The sequence below is a fragment of the Lemur catta genome, chromosome 3 (assembly GCF_020740605.2).
Source record: "Lemur catta isolate mLemCat1 chromosome 3, mLemCat1.pri, whole genome shotgun sequence".
Lineage (NCBI taxonomy): Eukaryota > Metazoa > Chordata > Mammalia > Primates > Lemuridae > Lemur > Lemur catta.
Genome location: NC_059130.1, coordinates 29,432,109 through 29,453,686, shown reverse-complemented (window position 1 = coordinate 29,453,686; position 21,578 = coordinate 29,432,109). Strand labels below are relative to the sequence as shown.

At 56.3% G+C, this 21,578-nt stretch overlaps 1 protein-coding gene across 1 annotated transcript; it reads right to left on the bottom strand.

The window, feature by feature from the left end:
* Positions 1-1,794: 1,794 nt before the first annotated feature.
* LMNA (lamin A/C) lies at positions 1,795-21,239 on the bottom strand. Its single transcript, XM_045545346.1, has 12 exons — positions 20,633-21,239; positions 9,108-9,264; positions 7,249-7,374; positions 6,805-6,975; positions 6,522-6,647; positions 5,734-5,954; positions 5,416-5,641; positions 4,865-4,972; positions 4,654-4,773; positions 4,126-4,215; positions 3,073-3,342; positions 1,795-2,758 (listed from the first exon to the last, which is right to left on the bottom strand). The coding sequence occupies exons 1-12, from the start codon at positions 20,986-20,988 to the stop codon at positions 2,732-2,734; spliced, it is 1,998 nt and encodes a 665-aa protein (XP_045401302.1). The 5' UTR covers positions 20,989-21,239; the 3' UTR covers positions 1,795-2,731.
* Between the last annotated feature and the right edge of the window lie 339 nt (positions 21,240-21,578).

The window sequence follows — 21,578 nt, the reverse complement described above, 5'->3', positions numbered from 1 at the left end:
GCTGCAGAATCATAGCTCACAGTAACCCCCGCACTCCTGGCCTCAACCATCCTCCCACCTCAGCCTCCCAAAGCGCTGGGCTTACAGGCCTGAGCCACGGCACCAGGCCTACATTTTATTTTAAAGAGACGGGGTCTTGCTATATTGCCTAGGCTGGCCTCCAACTCCTGGGCTCAAGCGATCTTCCCACCTCAGCCCCCCAAGTCGCTGGGACTACAGGCCTGCGCCGCTATGCCCAGCCAAGTATGTACTATATTTTAACAAAAAAATTGTTTTACATAATTATACGTGGCCTGCTGAGTGCTGAATTGTGTTGTGAGCGTCACGTGTGCTGACGCACTAACTGCAGAGTCCCCAGCTGCCACTCTACCGCAGGCCCAGCTTGCCGCAGTGTTTGCGTTCTTGCCTTATCCCCCTCAGCCCTGCTCCTCAAGCGCCCGGAACCTCGCCAGCTGGTCCCCAGCCCGCACTGGCCGCACAGCCTCCTGAGGTCAGAGCCAGCGCAGCCCACCGAGGTTCAGCTAAGCTACGAAGGACCCTCGCCCGGGATGCGCGGACGCCTCGCCGGCCGTGGTGGGGCTCTGGCGCCTCCAGGTGCCCGGCCTGGGAAGTGCACATAGACGTCGTCGCTTTGAGGACAGGAGAATCCTTCGCTGACATCTAAGACCCGGTATATGCGGGGCCTCGGGGTCTTCGCTGAGGGCTAGGACAGGGAGGGTTTCCTTCTCTGAAGCTGTCCAACCCAGGCAGCGCCCCTTCCACTTGGCATCCCCTCCCCAGAGGCACCATGGGGTCTCAGCCCCTGGGGAAATCGGGAATTTCCAGCATGACCTTAGAGCCCTTCCTCCTCTCAGTAACTGTGCTTTTTCCAATCTGTTTTTCCCACAATCCCAGACATGCCTTTTTTCTCACTGACTTCTGACTGCAAGCTCAACTCCTCCGCCCAGGGAACATAAACTTCCAGAATCTTGGGATTTCTGCCACCTGGTAGCTGTGTGGCCTTGGGCACATTAACTGAGTCTCCCTCTCCAGGAGCAAAGGAGACAATAAGGACCTCTCAAGACAGTAGGAGGGTCAAATGAGATAGTGTGGAAATGCTTCTCAGAAACTAGAAAGGGCCAGAGAACGGTTGGTTCCTAAAGCTCACTGTCCGTTTCCCTCAGTGGGCTCCTCACGGCCCGGTTATAAGCCGTCTCCCCCTCAGAGGCTCCTGCTTTGCCCCGTGCCTGCAGCAGTCACATTTTCTGACTCCCACTGGCGTGTAATTTCTCTGAGGACACTGAATTTTTCTTGCTCATTTCCCTGTCCTACAAGCTAAGCACAATGAGGCACAAAGGGACATTAATTGCTCCTTTGCAAAGGAAGCCCTACTTTCCTGCTGCCCTCTCACCCCTGAGATGTCACCACCTCAGACAGGTCCCATATCATATGTCTTCATATTCGTGCTTAGCTCAGGGCCCCAGAGACGGGCTTGACAAGTGTTGGTAGGATGAAAGAAGTCAGGAAGGAAATGCCCTCCTTCGGGCTCTACTGCTCCGAAGGACTTCCACGGGGAGAGGGCCACACAGTGGGTGAGTGACGCTTAAGTCAACACCTTTCCCCATCAGCCACCACTGAGTGTCCCGATATGATATGTGCCTGAAGTGCTTCATTTCTTCTCGTCTCCCCTAGAGCAGGGGTGAGGCTAGCAGGAATGAGTGCGAGGGTGCAGTGACCACGCGGTGTGTGTGTGTAAGTCTGCCCCTCAGAACACCCAGTGATGCCCACCAACAAAGACACCACAGCAGCCAGGGATAGAAACAACTAGTGTATTGATTTGGGGAGAAGGGGCGCAGATGGGAAATGGGGAGGCCAGGGGATCCTTAGTGTTTGCCAAAACCACTGCCGCGCCTCCCTACCCCCTCTCACCTTCCTCTGGGGTGGGCCCCAGCAGGCTCTCTCCCTCTCCAGTGGCCTCCCTCTCCCTTCTCCCTGCACCCCACTTAACTTTGACCTCCAGTGACTGCACAGAGCCCACCCAGGCTCTAAAGCTGGGGAAGGCACCTCAAACTCACCTTCTTCCCCCTTCTTCTACCTCCCACCTCATTCCCATCTCTTGTCTAAATAAAATACAGAAAAAGCAAGTGCAGCTGGTACCTGGGAGAATGAACTCACCCCGGGGCAGGGGGCAGGGGTGGGGACTGGGGGTGGGGCAGGCAGAGGAGCCTCAGCCAGGTGTAATGGGACCAACTGTCCTCTCTCTCTCTCTCTCCTCCCCCTCACAGAGGCTGGCCTGGCAGCGGCCTGCCGTACAGAGGAGGCTGGCAGAGACCCCTCCACGCCTGCCTCTCAGGCACCATGTCACGGGGGCCCCGGGGCGGGGGCAGCAACCAGGGCAGAAAAGCAGCAACTAGGCTCTGTAAAAGCACCCCTTTCCCTTGGCTCCCAGAGGAAGCCCTCTTTGGTTTTAAGGCAGATTTGGAGTTTCCTGGAAGCAGGGAAAAGGCAGGCAAGAGAAATTAGGATTGAGATAGATGCTTTTTTTTTTTTTTGCTTGTGTTTTTCCTTCAGTATAAAACCACTGTAGAAAATAACTTCTTGTAGAAAAAAACAAAATACAGAAGAAAAAAACCAAAGGGGTATTTTTCTTTGGCTTCAAGCCCCCTCCCATGAGGTGCAGGGTAGGGGGTGGGCATGAGGTGAGGAGGAAACAGGAGGCCTCTGCCCCCACCCCTGCCTGGCAGGTCCCAGATTACATGATGCGGCAGTTCTGGGGGGTCTAAGAGAGAAGAGAGAGGGGAGAAGTGTGAGCGGCAGTGGCTGGGCCCAGACCCTCCCTCCCTGGCTGCCAGAAGGGAGGCAGTGTCTCCCCTCTCCTTCACACCCCAGCCACGCCCTGCCCTCCAGTCTGGGGCTCAGACGAGAGGGGCAGGATGCAGGAGTGGGCTGTCTAGGACTCGGGCTGAGAGGAGGAGGCTCCCACTCCCCCGGGCTGCGGAAGAGAAGGCCCTCCCCCCACAGAGGGCCACTTTGTCCTAACCCTCAATGACCAGGGTCCTGACTGCAGGGTGTGGAGACAAAGGGACAACTCACCTGGGTTCGGGGGCTGGAGTTGCCCAGGAGGTAGGAGCGGGTGACCAGGTTGTCCCCGAAGCTGCCACCCCCACTGCCCCCCACACTGCGGTAGCTGCGAGTGACTGTGACACTGGAGGCAGAAGAACCAGAGGAGATGGATCCGCCCACTTGGGCTCCCGAGCCGCTGGCAGACGCCTTGTCGGCAGGCTGCCCGCATGTCCCGCACAGCACGGTGCGCGAGCGCAGGTTGTACTCAGCGGGGTCCCCCGAGCTGCTGCAGTGGGAGCCCTGAGGAGGGAGACAAGGCTCAGGCGGGACGGCGAGCCTGGGACTGACGGCTCAGGCCCAACGCCCAGGCTCGGGGCTCCTGCAGGCTTCTAGTTGCCAGGCAGGAAGGTGGGGTTCTGTGCCCAAGGAGCCAGAGGGCAACAGGGGCTGGGAGGCCAGGGGCTGGGAGATGGGAGAAGGGAAGACATGAAAGGGAAGAAGGGTCAGGAAGACTTGGGGACAGAGAACGGGAATTGTGCCTTTGACTCTGTTTTAGCTACTGGAAGCTTAAGAGGAAAAGGAGAGAGAGAGGGAGCAAGCTTATAGGGCAGCAGGCATGCAAAATTAATTGGAGGGGGCAGGAATTAAAGAGACCATTCTCAGGAAGAATGAGGGAAAGGAGAGGACAAGCATGCAACAGGAATGGAGAAAGGACAAGAAAAGAACGGCATGCAATAGAAATGGGGGGAGAGAGGCAGGGCTAAGGTGCCCCACGTCTGTCCTCCCGTCCCCTTCCCAGGAGACAAATCTAGACCCTTGTCCGCTGCTCCCATGGGAATATTCCATGGCATCAGAAAGTTCCCACTCCCTTCCTTACCAGAGTAGGGTACCCAGACACTTGGGTTCCCTGTTCAAGGTATAGGGAGGAGAGAGAAGAAAGGCCAGGGCAGCAAGTGACGTTCCAAAATATTCTTTAATGAAAAGATTTTTGGCATGGGAAGGCTGGGGAGAGGCTGCCCCCAGGCCTGGCTGGGTTGCCCCAGTGCGGGCTCAGGCTGGGCCTCAGCGGCGGCTGCCACTCACATGGTGGTGATGGAGCAGGTCATCTCCATCCTCATCCTCATCGTCCTCAACCACAGTCACTGAGCGCACCAGCTTGCGCATGGCCACCTCCTGCCAAGGACAAGAGACAGAGTCCAAGGGTCAAGGGCTTAGGGTCAGGGGAGGGGTGGGGGTACAGCATATCTACCCACAGTGACCACCTGGAACCTTTCTTGTGGTCCGCCCCTTGTCCAGCCTGCTGCTTATTCTGTCCTCTGTGGTGTTGGAGCTAAGGAACTCATTTCTGCCTTAGAGGAACACCGTCAAGCTCTCTGGGTTGGAGTATGGCTCTACCTTTAACAATCCTTGCTGTCTGCCTTCCACCCCTCTTGCTGCTGGGGGAGGCATCTTTTGGTTTGCCCACTAGGGGGGGAGTCTGGAGCCTGCACCAGAGAGCTCTGGAAAGTGGCCCTGAATTGGTTGGTTCCCTTGGGTTGGGGGCAGCTGGCTTTGATTTTGGCCACCAGGGGGAGCCTAGTCGGGCAAGAGGCCAGCCCGAAGCACACTTACTTCCCCAGTGGAGTTGATGAGAGCCGTGCGCAGGCTGTTACCGCAGCCCCACGTGTTCTGTGCCTTCCACACCAAGTCAGTAGGGGGACTATGGGTGGCCCCAGCTCCTGCAGCCCAGATCTGGAGAGAAGGGATTAGACAAGAACACTCACTCCGGCACTCCCTTTCCCACCCAAGGCCACCCCAGAGGCCCAAGCTCCCTGCCACTCACCGTCACCACCTGCCCCGCCTTTAGGGTAAACTTTGGTGGGAAGCGGTAAGTCAGCAAGGGATCATCTCCGTTCTGGCGCTTGATCTGCCAGTTGCCCATGGACTGGTCCTGCCAGCAGGATGGGGAAGAGGAAGGTGGGTTTATCTTGCTCAAGGGCCTCTCCCTCCATCCCTCCCCTCCCCTCCTACCTGCCCGCCCCATCACTGCCCTTCCCCTCAAGGATAAGAGCTATGATTCGTGGACACTTATGCTCTACCAGACACACTGACACTTTCTTTCCTCGTCCCAAAACTCAGAGTTAGGGACTATTATTCATCCCATTTTACAGATGTGGAAACTGATGCTCTGAGAGGTTAAATAACTTGCCCTAGGTCTCACAGCCAATGAGTCCAGGAGCCAGGACTGGAACTAGAGTGTGGAGGAGATCCACACAGTCGCCCAGGGCCACCCTCGAGGGGAGGAATACTCTCTCTCGAAGCTTCATCCCTTCCTCTTGCCGGTTTTCTCCTTGAGGCAATTGCCTGCCCTTAGACTCCGACCTGGGAGCCTACCTCATTGGACTTGTTGCGCAGCCGCACGAACTTGCCCTCCTCGTCCACCTCCTCCACGGCCACGCGCCCGCTGGTGCGTGCATGCTGCGAGAAGCTGCTGCGGCTGCTCTCGGCGGACTCCAGCTTGCGCTTTTTGGTGACGCTGCCCCCACCCTGCGTCTGGGATGAGTGGGAGGAGGCGCGGCCACGGCTGCGCTGCGAGGTGGGGCTGGGGGACAGGCGTAGCCTGGGGAGGGGAGACCAACGGGGGTGCCCAGTCAAGGCCAGCCACGGGCCAGAAGCCACCACTAGCACCTCCCTGACTCCTCCCCAGCCCACCTCTCCTCCTCGCCCTCCAGGAGCTTGCGGTAGGCGTGGATCTCCATGTCCAGGGCCAGCTTGATGTCCAGCAGCTCCTGGTACTCATCCAGCTGCTGCTGCATCCTTGCCCGCATTTCGGCCATCTCCCGCTCCTTCTCTGCCAGCAGCCGCCGGCTGGTGTCCCGCTCACGGGCCAGGGAGTCCTCCAAGTCCCGAAGCTTCGCCTCCTTGGCTGCCAGCTGGGGTGGAGGTGGGGGGGCAGGAGTCCAGTGAGCTCTCAAGGGCCCCGAGTATGGAGAGATAAGGATGTGGGTAGGTGTAAGGGACACCCAGCCACGCTCTCCAGGATCTCCAGGCCCTCATCAGAGCCCATCATAGGCTCTAAACATGGTCTTGGCTGGTGACTGGGAAGTCCTTCCCAATATCTAGCTGAAATCTTTCGTTCTGAGGCTAGACCCTATTTCCTGCGTCACAAATGGCGCAGCCAGCTAGAATAATACTGATGCTTTTAACGCTCAACAGTGCAGAGTATCATGACAAATCTGTGAGCTGAGGAGGGTAAGAACAATCTCCATTTTCAAATGGGAAAACCAAGGCTCTGAGAAGCAAAGGCAAGGTAAGAGGGAGTACTGGACAGCGACAGGCCTTCGGACTCCAAATCCTGGGTCCCTTCTCTCAGTGCATGGTTCTGGGGCACATTCTGTCCCTCACCTCTACCTCCCCATCCTCAGGAAGCCCCCTGGGCTTCCGGCCTACATCCTGCCCAGACCGTTGGCCTCTGGGGGACAGAGTGAGGGGGGCATCACCTGCTTTTGGAGCTGGCTGAGCTGGGCAGAGAGGCTGTCAATGCGGATACGGGACTGCTGCAGCTCCTCATGGGCGGCCCCCGCCAGGTTGCTGTTCCTCTCAGCAGACAGCCTGGCATTATCCAGCTGGAGGGGAGGACACAGGGTTAGGACTGCAGGGACTGGGAGGGACAGAGGGGGCCGGTCCTGAGGAAGGCATCAATCCCCCACGGAATATCCCAGTGTGGGCAAGGGTAGGGCTGCTGGGGGCAGAGGCAGTGAGGGAACAGTGGAGAGCAAGCACCTTGGCAGAGTAGGTCTTCTCCAGCTCCTTCTTGTACTGTTCCACCTGGTCCTCATGCTGGGCCCGCAGGTCCTGCAGGGCGTCTGCCAGCCGGCTCTCAAACTCACGCTGCTTCCCGTTATCAATCTCCACCAGCCGAGTCTCATGGCGGCGCTTGGTCTCACGCAGCTCCTGGAAGGGTTGGAGCAAGGACACAGAAACCCAAGTCAGAACTAGTTCCTTAGAGGCCAAGACTCAGATGGCCAAGCTCCCTGCCCAGCCCTGACCCCCCAAGCTGCTGTCAGCCCCACTCTAACCTGGGAGCTAGGTGCTGGCCCCCACTCCCTGTCCACTAGAACAAGGGACTCAGGCAGGTGAGCCCTGCACACAGCTGATCCCCCAGCCCAAGACTAATGTCTGTTACCACCCAGCCCAGCCCTCTGGCCTGCAAAGCACAGTCCCTACCTCACTGTAGATGTTCTTCTGGAAGTCCAGTTCCTCCTTCAGGGTCTGCAGCCTGTTCTCGGCATCCACCCGCCGCAGCATCTCATCCTGAAGTTGCTTCTTAGCCTCACCCAGGGCTGCCTCAAGCTGAGAGGAAGCAGGTAAAGATCAGGGTGAGGGTCACAGAACATGAGAGCTGGAAGGAAGCTGAGAGGTAAGTTCCCAGCACACCCCTTTACATGTGTGGAAACAGGTCCAGGGGGAAAGGAGGGCCTTGGATGTCCACTTACTCACAGAAACTACCCTGGGTGGGTACTGTGCTAAGAAATAAAAGATAACACTTCCCCACAGCCATAGAAACGCCTCTCCCTGGCACAACATAACGATTGCTACAAAGGAGGTGTGTACAAAGTATTGAGGGGATATGAGAGAAGGAACCAAAGTGTACCTGGGGTAGTGGGGGCTGGGGGGCCTGGGAAGGCCTCCAAGAGGCTGAGATCCAAGGGACAGGCTTGTGGGGACTGGAAAGGGGGACTGTCGTGACTGCAGGAGCAGAGACAAGCACGTGCTAAGGCATGGAGGCACGAAGGCACACGTGTTCTGGGGGCTTCAGGAAGATCAGTACTGCTGAAGCCTGAAGTCTGGGGTGGGGAGAAGTGATGGGAGAGAGGGCCAGGCTAGTAGGCAGGGGCTGGCTCATGAAGACACACCCTCATCTGCCACAAAAAGAACCTCTGAAGAAGTGTGAGCAGGGGAGCACCTTGCTTAGATTTTCATTTTAGAAAGTGCATGCTAGCTGGATGCGGTGGCTCATGCCTGTAATTCCAGCACTTTGGGAGGATCACTTAAGGCCAGGAGTTCAAGTCCAATCTGGGCAACACAGTGAGACTCCACCTCTACAAAAAATAAGAAATATTAGCCAGACATGATGGCATGTGCCTGTAGTCCTGGCTACTCTAGAGGCTGAGGCAGGAGGATCACCCTGAGCCCAAGAGTTTGAGGCTGCTGTGAGTTATGATTGTACCACTGCACTCCAGCCTGGGCAACAAAGCAAGACCCTATCTCTTCAACCTGAGAAAGCTGCTAATTAAAGAAAAAAGAAACAAAAGACCCTCTCTAAAATAAAAAGAAAGAAAGAACAGACTGGTCAGTGCAGCTGAGAAGGACTGGGGGGAAGGGTGGAGCTGGAGGCAGGAGACCTGGGAGGAGAACGGCCCAGCCTTGGTTTGGTAGTCGACCTGCTGGCTTCTCCTGGTCTCCCTGGTGTACTGGGGTGGCAGGGCCTGGGAAGCAGAGAGCCCAGGATGGAAGCTTGGCCACTGACTCCAATGCTGGTCTTGCTCTGAGCAGATGAGGCAGTGAAATTGGGAACAAGTCAGCTTCTTCGATTCTGTTCCCTTCCTTTTAACATGAGAAACTGGAGCAAAGTGTTTTGAAAGTAGAGGCCACCATATACATGCAAAGCATTATTAACACATGTCTCATATGTAATTAACCATTAGCTCCCAATTATAGGCTCAACAGATGATTGAGAAAGAAAGAAAGAAAGGTCTCCACTCGTCCTTGTTTCCAAAGAAGTCACAAGCTGTCTGTAAGAGGGCCTAACTGGGAGGAATCTAGGGCCAGGCACAGTTCATTGCAAAGTTAAATGGAAATGGCTTGTAGATTATTTCAAATTCACTGTGCTAGATCCCGTGAGTGGCCAAAGAAGGATGAGATATGGTCTGAATGGGTGAAATGACGCTAGGACAGCTGAATAGCTGAGATCAGACCAGGCCAGGACAGGTCAGACAGGGCACCTCCCGAGGGCGGGTCAGGGTAGAAGAGCAAGTGCGCATGTGTGAGGTGGGGCTGTGGGCGGCCCTGGAGGGTGGCCTCACCTTGGCCACCTGCCCCCGCAGATCGTGCAGCTCGCCCTCCAGTGTGCGCTTCTCACTGAGAGCAGTACTCAGCGCGGCCTCCTTGGAGTTGAGCAGAGCCTCCAGGTCCTTGAGCCGGGCCTGAGCAGCCATCAAGTCACCCTCCTTCTTGGTATTGCTAAAGAAGAGAGAAAAGAGTGGGTTTAAGAAGAGAAGGAGTCCACGTCCCTAGAGAGGAACAGGTTCCAGAGAGGTCAGCCATGGGAGCTGGCTCTGCTGTCCCCCCAGCTACCAGGAGAGGGCATCCTTGCTTTAGGTTCATTTGCATCTGCTTGACTCTGGTGCTGGGCTCCCACCTCCCCCAAGGTCCCCCCAAACCCCCTTCTTGCTTCTACACCCTTCTCATGACTCAGGGCTCAGGAACGTGCCTGGGGCTAAGGGCAAAGCTGGATCCCATGATATGAATGCTTTCCCTCTCTCCCCTCCCATTCCTTCCCAATCAGACAGGGGCACCTTTGTCTCCTGCCCCTTCCCACACAGGGCCTTAAGGCTCTCCTCCCTGGACTCCACCCACCTTCCTTTCAGCCAAGCTTCCCTCCCTCCATGGAGCCAGACAACTAAGCTCCCAGCCTGGGGGTCCACATGTCCCTAAACCTCAGTTTGAGTCCCAAAGGTGTTGGTCACCCTCCTAGTCTCTTTTACACATGCGGGACTGTGGGGAAGGAAAGTCCGGTTATAGCTCAGGGAGATGTAGCATAAGGACAATCAGGCATGGTATTGACCTTTTCTTTCTCAGGACCTGGTCTGCCTCCCCTGACCTAGGCCAAGCAGAGAGGTCTCAGCCTCCCTCCCTCTGGCTTCATCAGAGCCTGAGAGAATGCTGAGCCTGCCCATTGGCACAAGCCTCAGCATCTGGCTCCAGATGTGGCTCCCAGGCCTTCAGGTCCATCTGGGCTCCAGTTTTGAGCCTCCCTGCTCCTCACACTGGGTAAAGCTTTAGCCAGAACCAACCAAACGGGGCTGCGTCTGCCACCTCCCTCACCTTTCTGGGCCCCTGATTATTTTTGCTAGTGAACTGGAAAAATACAGGGGTCCTATTTTCTTAAAAATCTCCAGGCAACCCAAGAACTTTCCAGATGTTACAATCCCTTCACAAATACAGGGTGTGAGAAAGCAGTGGACTCAGGGAGTGGAGGGAAAGAGCCCAGGGGCCTGGTCATCCCAGCGGCCATCTGTAACTCATCAGTCCTTAAGCACGTGCCCACCACGGCGGATGGTAAAAAGGAAAACCAAACGTGGGCAGTGGGGGGAAAATCTATCCTGGAAAGGAGAAAAGTGGCCCTGCCAACATTTTTCTTCTGCCACAGAAGCCCTAAGCTCCAAGAGGCCCAACGATTCACTCTAAAGTGGGACAGACTGACTCTTGGAAGCTCCTGAGTGAGAGGATGAGACCCAGGCAGAGTTCTCCTGCCACCAGCTTAGGGGAGTCCAAGAAAGGAGTCACCCCCCTCCAACTGGGCCTACGGGACTGGGAAAGGGATAGAGTGACACCCAGAGGGGCAAGGGAAGGGGGGCAGGGAGCTCCCCTAGCCTGCATGCTTGCTCAGTGCAAGCCTCTGGCCACACCTTAGAACAGGTTGTTTAATGCAACAATGTCTGTCTCCTGCAAAAGGAGGCCCTTCCAGAACTGGAAGATGCCTCCCCTCCTCCTTCTCAGTCAGAAAAGCTAAAAATAAAGTCAAAACCCAGCTCAGGTTTTGGCTGCCATCCGGCCCAGCCCCTGGCTGGGAGCACAGCCCCAACTTTCCATGACTTCAGAACTTTTCCGAAGCTAAAGCAGCTGCAGGGGGAGGAGGGTGAATGAAGAAAAACCGCTGGTAAAATGAAGCGACGGGGCAGACTTAGATTCTGAGCTTCTTGGGCCGACTCCCAGGCTGGCAGGGGCTTCCCAGAAGAGGCCTCTCTGCCCTGGAGGCTAACAAACGGCTGCAGCTGGCTGTACTGGGAGAACTGGAAGGAGCCGGGCTGTACTTAGAGACCTGGAAGGAGCTTAGAGTCGGTTTAACCCTCTCCTTTTACAGATGAGGAGCAGAGGAGGAAGGTGAATGGCCCAGTGTCAAGCACTGCAGGCCAGCAGCAGGGACAGTGTCCCAGTCTATTCTGGCTATTGATCCAGGACTCCTCCTCCTTCACCTCACTGCCTCCCAAAGCCACAAGGTCCAGAGAAAACAGAGAAGCCAGGAGGAGGAAGAGGGCAGCCACCACGGCACAAAACATTTCCCAACCCAGCCAGCCTGAGCTGGAAGGAGTGGGGAAGGAAGATGGGCGCTTTCAGAAGACGTCTCAAGGGCACCTCTTCCCTAGTCCTGCCTCTCCAGATCTCCTAGGTGCCAGAGGAGGAACTCCAGGAGCTCCCCTTGGTAATACCCTTTCCTTGCCAGTGCCTGGCAGACAGTGACTGAGGAAAACAGAGGTGCATGGTCCCTGTCTTCTGGGAGCTTGCGGTCTGACAAGCACAGGAGTTTTTTCTTCAATCTAGCCTCTTTACTTTCTCCTGCTCACAAAGGTGGTGGTAGTGGTGATGCTAATAATATTAATAATAGCAAACACTTACATAGAGCTTATTATATACAAGGCATTGCTCTAAATATTAGTGTTAACTCACTGAATCTTCACAGCTACCCTATGAGATAGGTGCTATTACTATGTGATTGAGGAAACAGACACAGAGAGTTACGTCCAGGGTCCCGCAACAAGTAGGAGCAGAGCCGGAAAGCAGTGCCATATTGCTTCGGTACACACATGATATATGGCCTCCAACAAAATTAAGGGGGCTAGTTCCCTTTCCCTTCTGGAGGTTCTAACTAGTGCTGGAAAGAGAAGCAATTCAAGGACTAAGACACACTCTGCAGATGAAAGAAACCACGAGCAAAGAGAGGGGAGCAAGGAAGAGACTTTGCGGTTTTCTTAGTCAGGCATGGGGAGCTCCCATCTGTGGGGAAGAAGCCACTATCACCCATAGGCTCATGACTCACACTGTGGGAGCTCTGCGGCCAGGGAGCCACATGCACACCCCAGAGATGGCTGGGGGTAGGGCAGAGCCCAGGGCCTCTCCTCTCTCCTCCCTGATCCTGTCTGCCCACCACCAAATGCCATTTCCTTCCTAGGAGGGGTCCTCAGACCTAGCAGGAACCAGAGCAGACCCTGGCCAGGAATTCAGCCCCAGGGTGGTGGTGCTGCCTGCACCCCAGTCCACTGGGGGTTGGCAGCAGGGAAAGCTGGGCACGTGCCCCGTGCTGGGTTGGCAGGGATGACAGGGTGTGGCAGGCCAGAGGAGCTAGGAAGGGTGGGAACCTGGGGCCCCTCAGGTGACTCATGCTCAGGCAGACAATACCCGGGCAGTGGTCGGGAAATCCTCTAGTGCTCGCAGGGGAGACCCTGGCTCTGCCCGCGTCCTGCCCGGGCCCAGTGCCGTGCCAGCTGAGAGCCAGCTCTTTTGCTTGCATCCTCCAGGCTCCCCAAGCACAGAAATGGCTGCATCCCAGTGCAGAGGCAAGAAGGGCTGGGCATCCTGTTTCTAACTTCCCACAACTGGCAAATCTGATCTCAGAAAGAGAGGTGGGATGGGGGGGGGGGTTAGGGAGGGGGAGGGGGAGGGGAAGGGAGGGGATGGGGAGAGGGGAGGGGAGCAGAGAGGAAAAGAATAAGGTAGAAATGAGGGCTGGTGCTGTGGGTGTGACCCAAGGCTGGGGGTCTGTTAGGCTGAGGCTGGCAGGTGGGGGAAGCCTGGCTCTTGGGCTGCTTTGGGGAAGAAAGGCACCAGCACAGCCAAGGGGCTGGGTGGGCACCAGGCCAGGCTCTGACCCGCCCGCTGAGTCACCCTCCTCAGCCAGGCTCTGATGCCAGATATGGAAGCCAGGGCCACCGCAGGCCTGTTTGGGCCTGGTTGCTGGGAGCAACATGCAAAGCCCAGAGGGAGGGGCCTCCATTTCCTCTCCTGGCCTGGGGGAGAGGCAAGAGGGACTGACGCTAGACTGAGACTAAAAATAAGAAGTGGGAGGGGAAGACAGACAAGGAGGCGTGGGGGAGCAGGCCCCGCCTTGCAGGGGGCTCCTTCCGACCCACCCCAGTCCCCTGTAGCCCTGCCTCACCAGCCCTGGGAGTTCCCCATCACTAGGCGGCGACACCAGAAAGGAGGCAAGAGGAGACAATAGAGCAAAGGTCTCTGAGTGCCTCGGCTTCTCCTGCCTCAGCGAACGGTGCCCCCTGTGGCTGGGAAGGGCCGGTAGCAGGGAGTCCCTGCACTCTTGGCAACTGCCCTCCTGTATCCTCCTGGGCATCTAGACCTCTCCGCCCAGGCTAACTTCCTGCCATGGATGGGGTGCCTCCTGCTGCCCCCCCAAACCTGCCTGCATGTTCCTACCATCCTTCCTTTTGTTCCAGCAACTCTTCCCACTGCAATATATCCTCCTTCTATTCTCCCTCCATTTATCCAAATATACCTCACATTCTCCCCTTGAGCCGGCCTCTGCCCTGGCCTGCTACTTTCGGCCAATGTATTACCTGTTGGGCCTCGGGGCTTTTCCTGCATGGCCCTCCAAATGCCCTGAGACTAGGCGGTTCATATGCCGAGTGCGCAAGGCTTCTAGAGGGCCTTCCTCCTGGACCAACTCCTGTACTTTTATATACGGGGAAACCAAGGCTCAGAGAAGGGGAGGCTTGGGCACTAAAAACCTGCCCACCAGGTCACTTGAGGACACTCACAGTCGACTGGGACAGAACACAGCAAATGGCATGATGCACACCGGCGGTGCAGACAATAACACAGAGAGACCCAGTAAGACAGCCTGGAGATGCGTCGACCTCTGCCTTGCATGCTGGGAGCTACACCAGTTGGGGAGTGACACAGAGGCCTAGTGAAACCGCCACTCCCACCTGCCCTCGAACATCACACACGCCCCCGCAACTATGTGTGCAGCTAGCCATGAGGTCTGACGGCCTCCCACTTCCCAAAGTAACTACTGCTTGGTTTATTGGCTAGTCTGTGGGTCTGCAACCACTTTCAGGTAAGGGCAGGATGTGGGTAGACTGGGACAACTGGCTTCCCCTCCCTGGCATTCAAGGCACCATCACTCTCTAGAAAGAAGACCTTGAAGAGAGAAGGGGGGGGGGCAGGTGTTCCAGGGACTTAGAAGCCTCCTAAGCCTTCCCCAAACCCCACCCTATTAAGTTCTAAGTGTCTTACACCTGGGGAACCCACACTAGGTGCCCTGGTAGGGACCACCCCTGGCCTCCCCACACAGGCACATGCACCCACATCAGGCATGGCTCTGCTTGAACACGCCTCGCTTGGGCGAGACACCTGCCAAACATGCCTGGGGTCTGAGGCCCCTCAGATCCCCTTCCAGAGCTGCCAATCTCCCAGCTGTCCTCCCCCAAGACAAAGGCAGGTCTTAATTCCAGGCAGAGGGAGGGGTTGGGGTGGGGACACTGGTGCTGAGAGGGGGATAGGAGGCCTGTTGACATGTTCAGACCCAACTCCGGCAGAAGAGCTGGGCCTGGCAGGGGGCCAGGCCTGAGTCACAGCTGCTGGGTGCATCAACGTGGCATTGTACAGAGGCAGGAGAAGCCTGGGGCCAGAGGCCAGAGCACTGGAGTCCAGGACAACAGGCAACTAGCTTCCTCACCAGCCACCCCCTGCAAGATCCGCTGCCAAACTCCACTTTCTTTCTTCCTGGCTTATCTCTCCAGAAGTCATTCCTGTGTTGTCAAAAAATGCAGGGGTGGGGCCTGGGACAGACCAAAATAAGTAGGGGCGTGGAGAGGGGAGGGATGGCCTAATAAGAAGAAGGTAGAATGTCCTGAAGGGGGAAGGGACAGAGGTCACTGGCCAAAGAAAGGGACATTTAGGGGATCCCCACAAGAAGCCAAATCAGCAGTCCCTTAACCCTCCATCTGGTGGCGCATAGTAATTAACCCTGACAACACCCGGATAGAGCAGGAGCCACACCCCAAGGTCAGGAAAGGAAGTCGGGGAGGACCTAGGGTTCTGGTCCCACTGCATTCCAGCTCTAGCCTCAGAAGATGCAACTCTCTCTCCCAGCCGGCAGAGGGTGGCAGCGTTAGAACTCCAGGAAGAAGGGGGGGTCTTGGCAGTCCCAAATAGGTTCCTCTCAACTGCCCAGAAACTAGACCCCTTGAAATGATGAGTCTCCAGCTCCTCTGAGCCGGCCTTACCAGGACACATGTGTCCTGTCCCCACCTTCTGTTTGTCTGCCACTAAATTCAGATCACTGTCCCTTGTGCTGCAACTTGAATATAGTTCTCAAGAAAAGGCCACCCCTCAGCCACTTCTTCCCTGACTGGACAAACTTAGGGTCTCCTGTCCATTCTTCATTCTACCCTCTACCGTGACTCAGCTCCCCTGCCAGGCCTGGGATCGCAGCCAGAATTATTCCTGGCTTCAGCAGGCAGGCGGGATTCCGGCTTCCTCTCTTACAACTGGGTGGGGGTTGGGGGGGCCAGGGAGGCCTCCCCTTCCCAAACTCTGACCCCCTCCTTAAGGGATTGCTAAAGGCAATTTACCAATCGCAAGACTTTCTCACAGCCCAGCCTCAGGCTGGGGGGACCAGTATGGGTGCAGGAACAGTGGAAGGTGGGCAGTTCAAGGTCACTGTGCACCTCCCCCTGGCTCCAGGCACATGCTGTCTAATCCTGCCCAGCTCTCAGGTACAGTCCTGCCTTTCCTTCTAGCCCCCAACACAGGTCAATGCAAGTCATTCCTGTGCCAACTCTTCCTTTCCTACTACACGATACAGCCCTTTCCACTATCCTGAAGGGAGAGGCCCTGAAAACCAATTGTGCTTCTCTACTGGCAACAAAAACAAAGCATATGCCAGGAGGGTAATGTCAAAATAATTAATCATTTCTAACAAACTTTCTTTGGGAAATAGAGAAGTGTGTTAGTATTTTTAATCTCACAGTTTGTGGGAAATATTTCTATTGAGAACAGCATTCATTGGCTATTAACTGTATTCACATTAATTATATTTGATTTTACTGTTAACAGCTTGGTATTTTAGAGGACTTGTTTTCTTAGTTTTTGGGTCATTGTACTACTTCGGAACATAAGGGCTCTCCGGAGATTTTCTGCTCTAACCCCTTTCTCTTACAGCTAGGGAAATCCAGACTGGGGAGGTGATTTGCTCAAGGTCACACAGCAATTTAGTGGCAGGGCCAACCTAGAACTAAGAACACCAAGGGCCAGGGCTGTTTCCACTTCCTCACACTACCTGTCACTTTTTTGATGGGCCAACTTGCCTCTTATTAAGGGATAACAGACCTGCAACCTTCCCAGAGATCTCCAAGCTTGGCCTGTGTCACTCTCCGTACACTGGGCCCAAGGAGGTAAGAATGGGATGAGCCCTGCCCTAGTGTCAGGTCTCTGAACAAGACTTGGTCTTGGCTGCTGCAGCTGCTAGAAGTGGTGAGGGGCTGGAGAGGAGGGAGGTAAGGGGGAGGAGAGCAGGGGGCACAGTTGGTAGGGGAAGGCATCTCCTATCAGTTGTCTCCCCAGCTGTCCCTGGCTTCAGCCCTGACACTGAGCCACTGTATCACTGGGGGTGGGACTGGGAGTGGGAGCAATGGGCACATCCTATGTAAGAGTAAGTCTCAGATTCCTGGAGGCCAGGGGAAGTGCCAACCAAGGCATCGATAGTGGGAAGGCAATAGGAGCTCCTAGTGAGGAATTATTCCCTCTGTTTCTCTTGTGCCCCTTAAATATTTCTGAGCCCCTGGGTTTAGCTGCACCTTCTTCTTTCCCTTTGATTCAGAATGTGGACTTGGGAGAGGGGGTTGGAGAGATAACACCAGGAGGTACCACTCTTAGGTAAAGCCTAGGGCTGAGGCATCCTCAAAGGCCCCTACCCCCATTAATCAAATGGCTCTGCCAAAAGGCATAGCCTCCTTCGGATCCAGGTAGACAATTCCCATGAGAAGTCTCAAGATGTGAATCACCATCCTCCCGGAGCTCTGATCCCAGAGCTCTCATGATCAGGGGCCTGGGTCTTTCCAGGTACAAGCTGGAGCAAAGGCTATTGACCATGTGTTTACAGACCCTAGCAGGTCAGCAGAGCATTAAGGCATCACTGGCCCCAAGGCTACACCTCACCTCACCCTCTAGATCCTCCAACCTGTCCCCTACACTAAAGAAGTGAGGTTTAATGGTAAGAGTACCGACCTGGAAGTCAGAAGGCCTACGCTCAAGTCCTGACCTAACACCCCCTTGCTGTGTGACATGGGACAATGCCTGTGCTCAAGTCCCCTTTGCTGTTCTCATCCTGATCATAGCCTGCATCACCCCGTCTGTCCACACTGGGGCTGCAAAAGGCGGGTAATCCAGGAAGTTGTCGAGCACCAGGGCCTCCTTGGAGTGGAAGAAGCGCTTCTGCTTTGTGGGCCTGGGATCTCCCCACTTCTGACTCAGACTTCCTCCATCGGTTTCGCATGGCAAGGCATAGACTCTGGCACCATCCTGCAGCCCAAGCCCATAACTCTGGACTCAACCCTAGATTCTAATCACTTGTGCATATCGCCTGTTCAGAGCCCTGCTTCCAGATACCACCAGAGGTTCTTTTTTGTTTGTTTGTTTGTTTTGGAGACAGAGTCTCGTTCTGTCACCCTGGCATCATCATAGCTCACTGCAACCTCAAACACCTGGGCTCAAGCGATGTGCCTGCCTCAGCCTCCTGAGTAGCTGGAATTACAGGCACGCACCACCACAGCCAGCTAATTTTTTTCTATTTTTAGTAGAGATGGGGTCTCACTCTTTCTCAGGCTGATTTCAAACTCCTGAGCTCAAGCAATCCCCCTGCCTCAGCCTCCCAGAGTGCTAGGATTACAGACATTAGCCACTGCACCCGGCCTCCACCAGAGGTTCTAAGGAAGGAGGCAGGAATGGGACCCCAGGAGGCAGTGGGGAGGAGGGCAGAAGATGCAGACATTCAGGCCCCCATCCCTCCCTTTAAGACATGTGCTGTCTCCACCCTGTCTCCTGCTGTCTCCTGCAAAGCCACGAGGGTGGAAAGGAGGGGGGCAGCATCTGAATCATCCACCCAGCTGTCCTGCCTGGGGTGGGGCCTGGCTCCAAACCTAGACCCCAGACGGGCCTTCTCCAGTGCTTTCAACCTTCCTATTCTCCCTGTACTTAGGTGTCTAAACCCCTTGGGCTTCAGGGGAGAGAGAGAGAGAAGCGAAAAAGTGTGAGTCAGGGGAAGGGGTTTCTTCTTGGAACCTACAACAACCCATAAAGAGAGAGCCTGGTTGTGGTTGAGGTACCCAGGTTGGGCCAAGGATTGCCACAGGGTCTTACAGACAGCTCTGGACCTCAACTCCAAGCCTGGCCCTGAACTCTGAACTCTAATTAAACATTAAACCAGATAACACCTTCTCTCCAGGCTTGGTGGGAGGGGTTGGGATAAGGCCTTTCTTCCTCTCCCAAACTTTTCATTCTACCTTCACCTCACCCTGAGCACAGCAGACAAGCCTGTCTTCCTCTCCCAAACTTTTCATCCTCCCCACTTCACCTCACCCTGAGCACAGCAGACACAAAAGGGAGCAACCAATCCTGACTCCTCCTACTGTGGACACAGAGGGGAGGTACAGTCTGAGTCCCCTTTGTCTCCACCCCACCTCCCTTCAGCCTGGGATCCAGGTGTGCAAACCCACCCCGCTTTTCCGGAAGCCCAGCCTCCCCAGCCAGGATCAGTGGGGGAGAACAGAGGCAGGTGGCTAAATATAACAAGTACACACACCTCCCCCGTCCCTGCCCCATGTGCACACACACCCGCCTGGTGTCCCAGGCCTGGACAGCTGCACCAAGAGGCAGAGGAGACAGACTGGCGTGAGCAAGAGACTATAGAATCCACTCATCCTGTTCCCTGATCAGTGTTTTCACCAGATCTCCTGAGAATGTCCTTCACAGCACTCTGCAAGGGGGGCTTTGGTAGTTGAGTGGACTAGTTTAGAACACAACTAATTCTCTGGGGCTCCCCTAGCTTGCCTCTTATCTGTCTCGCTAACTAAGTTATTTGTATCACTAGTAGAAAAAAGACAGGCATGATCCCTTTCAACAGAAATGAAGGTAGATCCTGTCTCACATACAACTTCCATGGACTTTTCAGAAGGGGGATGGATCTGCCACACTTGCCGCACCTGGGGCTGGGGGCTAGCGACCCCCAGAATACGCAGAGGGTTTCGGAGAAGAACATGAGTTTGGAGTGGATGATTAAAAGAAGAGAAGGAGGGGAAGTGAAAGCACCAGCCCTTTAGGGATCTTCAAACACCTTTAATGCTCTTTGGCTTGGGTCTTCATAGAGGAAAGGGGAGCAGGGAAAAGGAGACCAAATTCCCCGAGGACTGGAAGAAGAGGGCCTAAACTTCCAGGCTCCCAAAGGGTTTTTTAGAAAAGAAGGTGGAGCTGAGTAGGGTGGGGTAGGGTGGGGCAGGGATGGGTGAAGTGGGAGTGGCCTGAAGCTTCCAACGGCTGGATTTCAAAAATGTCACTGTATTCCAGCATTTTAATAAGGCAAAGATCAAAACGTCAGCAGCCGAGAGGATGGGCCAGAGCAAAGACTGCTCTGGTTTGGCTGGGAAAATGAAAACGGCTCACCCTGAGGAGGGCAAGAGAGGGAAGGGCAGAGCCCCCAACCCTCGAAGACACCAGGCAGAAGGCCAAGAGAGAGGTGCTGCCAGACCTGGACATAGCACAACTTCCTGTGCCAGGAGTCTCTGCCCTCTGTCTCCCTCCCTCCCTTGCATTCCTGGGCCAAGGGCTGTGGGAGCTGCGGGGGAGCCAATCTCCGGGAGCTGTTTTGGTGGGCCTGTCAGAGAGCCCAGGAAAGGTCCCAGACAAGCAGGGAGTGAGAGAGAGCTTCTCAACTCTGAGAAAGAAACCCACGAAAGGTCATGCCAAGGGGCCCACCACCCATCCCCTGGAGGGGAAAAAAGGGGCCACTCTGTGCCTCCGTGACCTCTCTCCAGCACCACTGGACAGACGCCAGCTTGGTAGCTCTGTCTTTGTGGACACCATGTGTTTGGAGCCAGCCTAGGCAAAGCTGGCACAGTGCCAAGCCTGCCAGGAAAGTCCTAAGAGGACCCTTTCACCCACTCCTGTGTGTCCTGAGTGCCCGGAGTTCTTAGACCTGGCAGGGCCAGTTCTGCTTTGCTCAACACCCTCCCACAGGCTCCAAATGGCTGGCAAATCCCATCCTAACCGAATGCGGACCTGCTGCCAGCCCCGACTTGGCCCCAATGCCCCCACCATTCCTCATATCCTCCCACCCACTCCAGAGACCCCTCCCCTCTCTGTCCTGTCTTGACGATTTCCCTTGGCACTGCCAGTTACCCGTCGCCGCCGGCAGTTCCGGGGAGGGAGGAGACTACATGGCAAAAGTTATCAGCCGTCCGGGGCCCTCCCGCTCCCTTCCTAACGCTGGCCAGGGGCGCCGGGTCAGCCGCCCTCTCCGCTCCCACCTGGGCGCACTCACCGCGCTTTGAGCTCCTTAAACTCCTCACGCACTTTGCTCAGCTCCAGCTGCAGGCGGGCGCGCTCCTTCGCCACCGAGTCGAGGGTCTTGCGGGCATCCCCGAGCTCAGCCTCGTAGGCGGCCTTGATGCCGGACACCTCGCGGCTGACCACCTCTTCAGACTCGGTGATGCGAAGACGCAGCCCTGCATTTTCCGTCTCCAGCGAGCGCACACGGTCGATGTAGACCGCTAAGCGGTCATTGAGCTCCTGCAGGTCCTCCTTCTCCTGCAGTCGGGTGATGCGGGTGGGCGACAGCGGGGTGGAGCTGGCCTGCGCCCCGCTGCGGGTGGCGCGCCGCTGGGACGGGGTCTCCATGGCCGGCAGGGTGGCAGCGCTGCCCGCGGGGCAGGGGTCCCGGAAAGGGCGCGGAGCTCGGGCCGAAGGACAGAGACTGCTCGGGGTTGGAGTGCGCCGGCCGGCTGGCTGTCGGCTTGCTCCTGGCAGGCGTGCGGATCTGGGCCGGGCGCTGTCAGACCTCGGGATCTGGGTTGGCTGGTGTAGATGCGGCGCTCCAGCGAACACTCTGAGTCACCGGCGCGGGGGCAAAGGCTCTAATAGGTCCTCCTCTAAAGGGAGGAGGGGCCACTGCTCTTAAAGGGGCAGTCGCTTATCCATACGGGTAGGGGCGGGAGCGGTGAGGAGGGGCAAGGATCGCCGGGCTGTGGCAGCGTCCGGCCCCACCCTCTCCAGCAAAACCCAGTCTGCCAGAGGTTTGCTGAAGCTTCCCCATCTTAGTTCGTGCCGCCTCAGCGCTCTCAGCTCCAAGCTTATCCCGACAGCCTCAGGCCTTCTGGGGTAGAGGGCAGAGCCAAGGGGGAAGAGTGGGTGGGCAAAGCGGGGGAAGAAAGGGGGAAGTGGGTGCAAACCAAGGGAGGGGGCCAGGCGGGCAGAGCTGGAGAGCCAGG

Excerpts from the sequence above, each read along its gene's own strand:
- LMNA (XM_045545346.1), bottom strand. The coding sequence starts at position 20,988 with ATGGAGACCCCGTCCCAGCGGCGCGCCACCCGCAGCGGGGCGCAGGCC. Across the intron at positions 5,955-6,521 it reads TCAGCCAGCTCCAAAAGCAG|CTGGCAGCCAAGGAGGCGAA; the intron begins GTGATGCCCCCC and ends CCTCCACCCCAG. Across the intron at positions 3,343-4,125 it reads ACCTGCTCCATCACCACCAT|GGCTCCCACTGCAGCAGCTC; the intron begins GTGAGTGGCAGC and ends CTCCCTCCTCAG.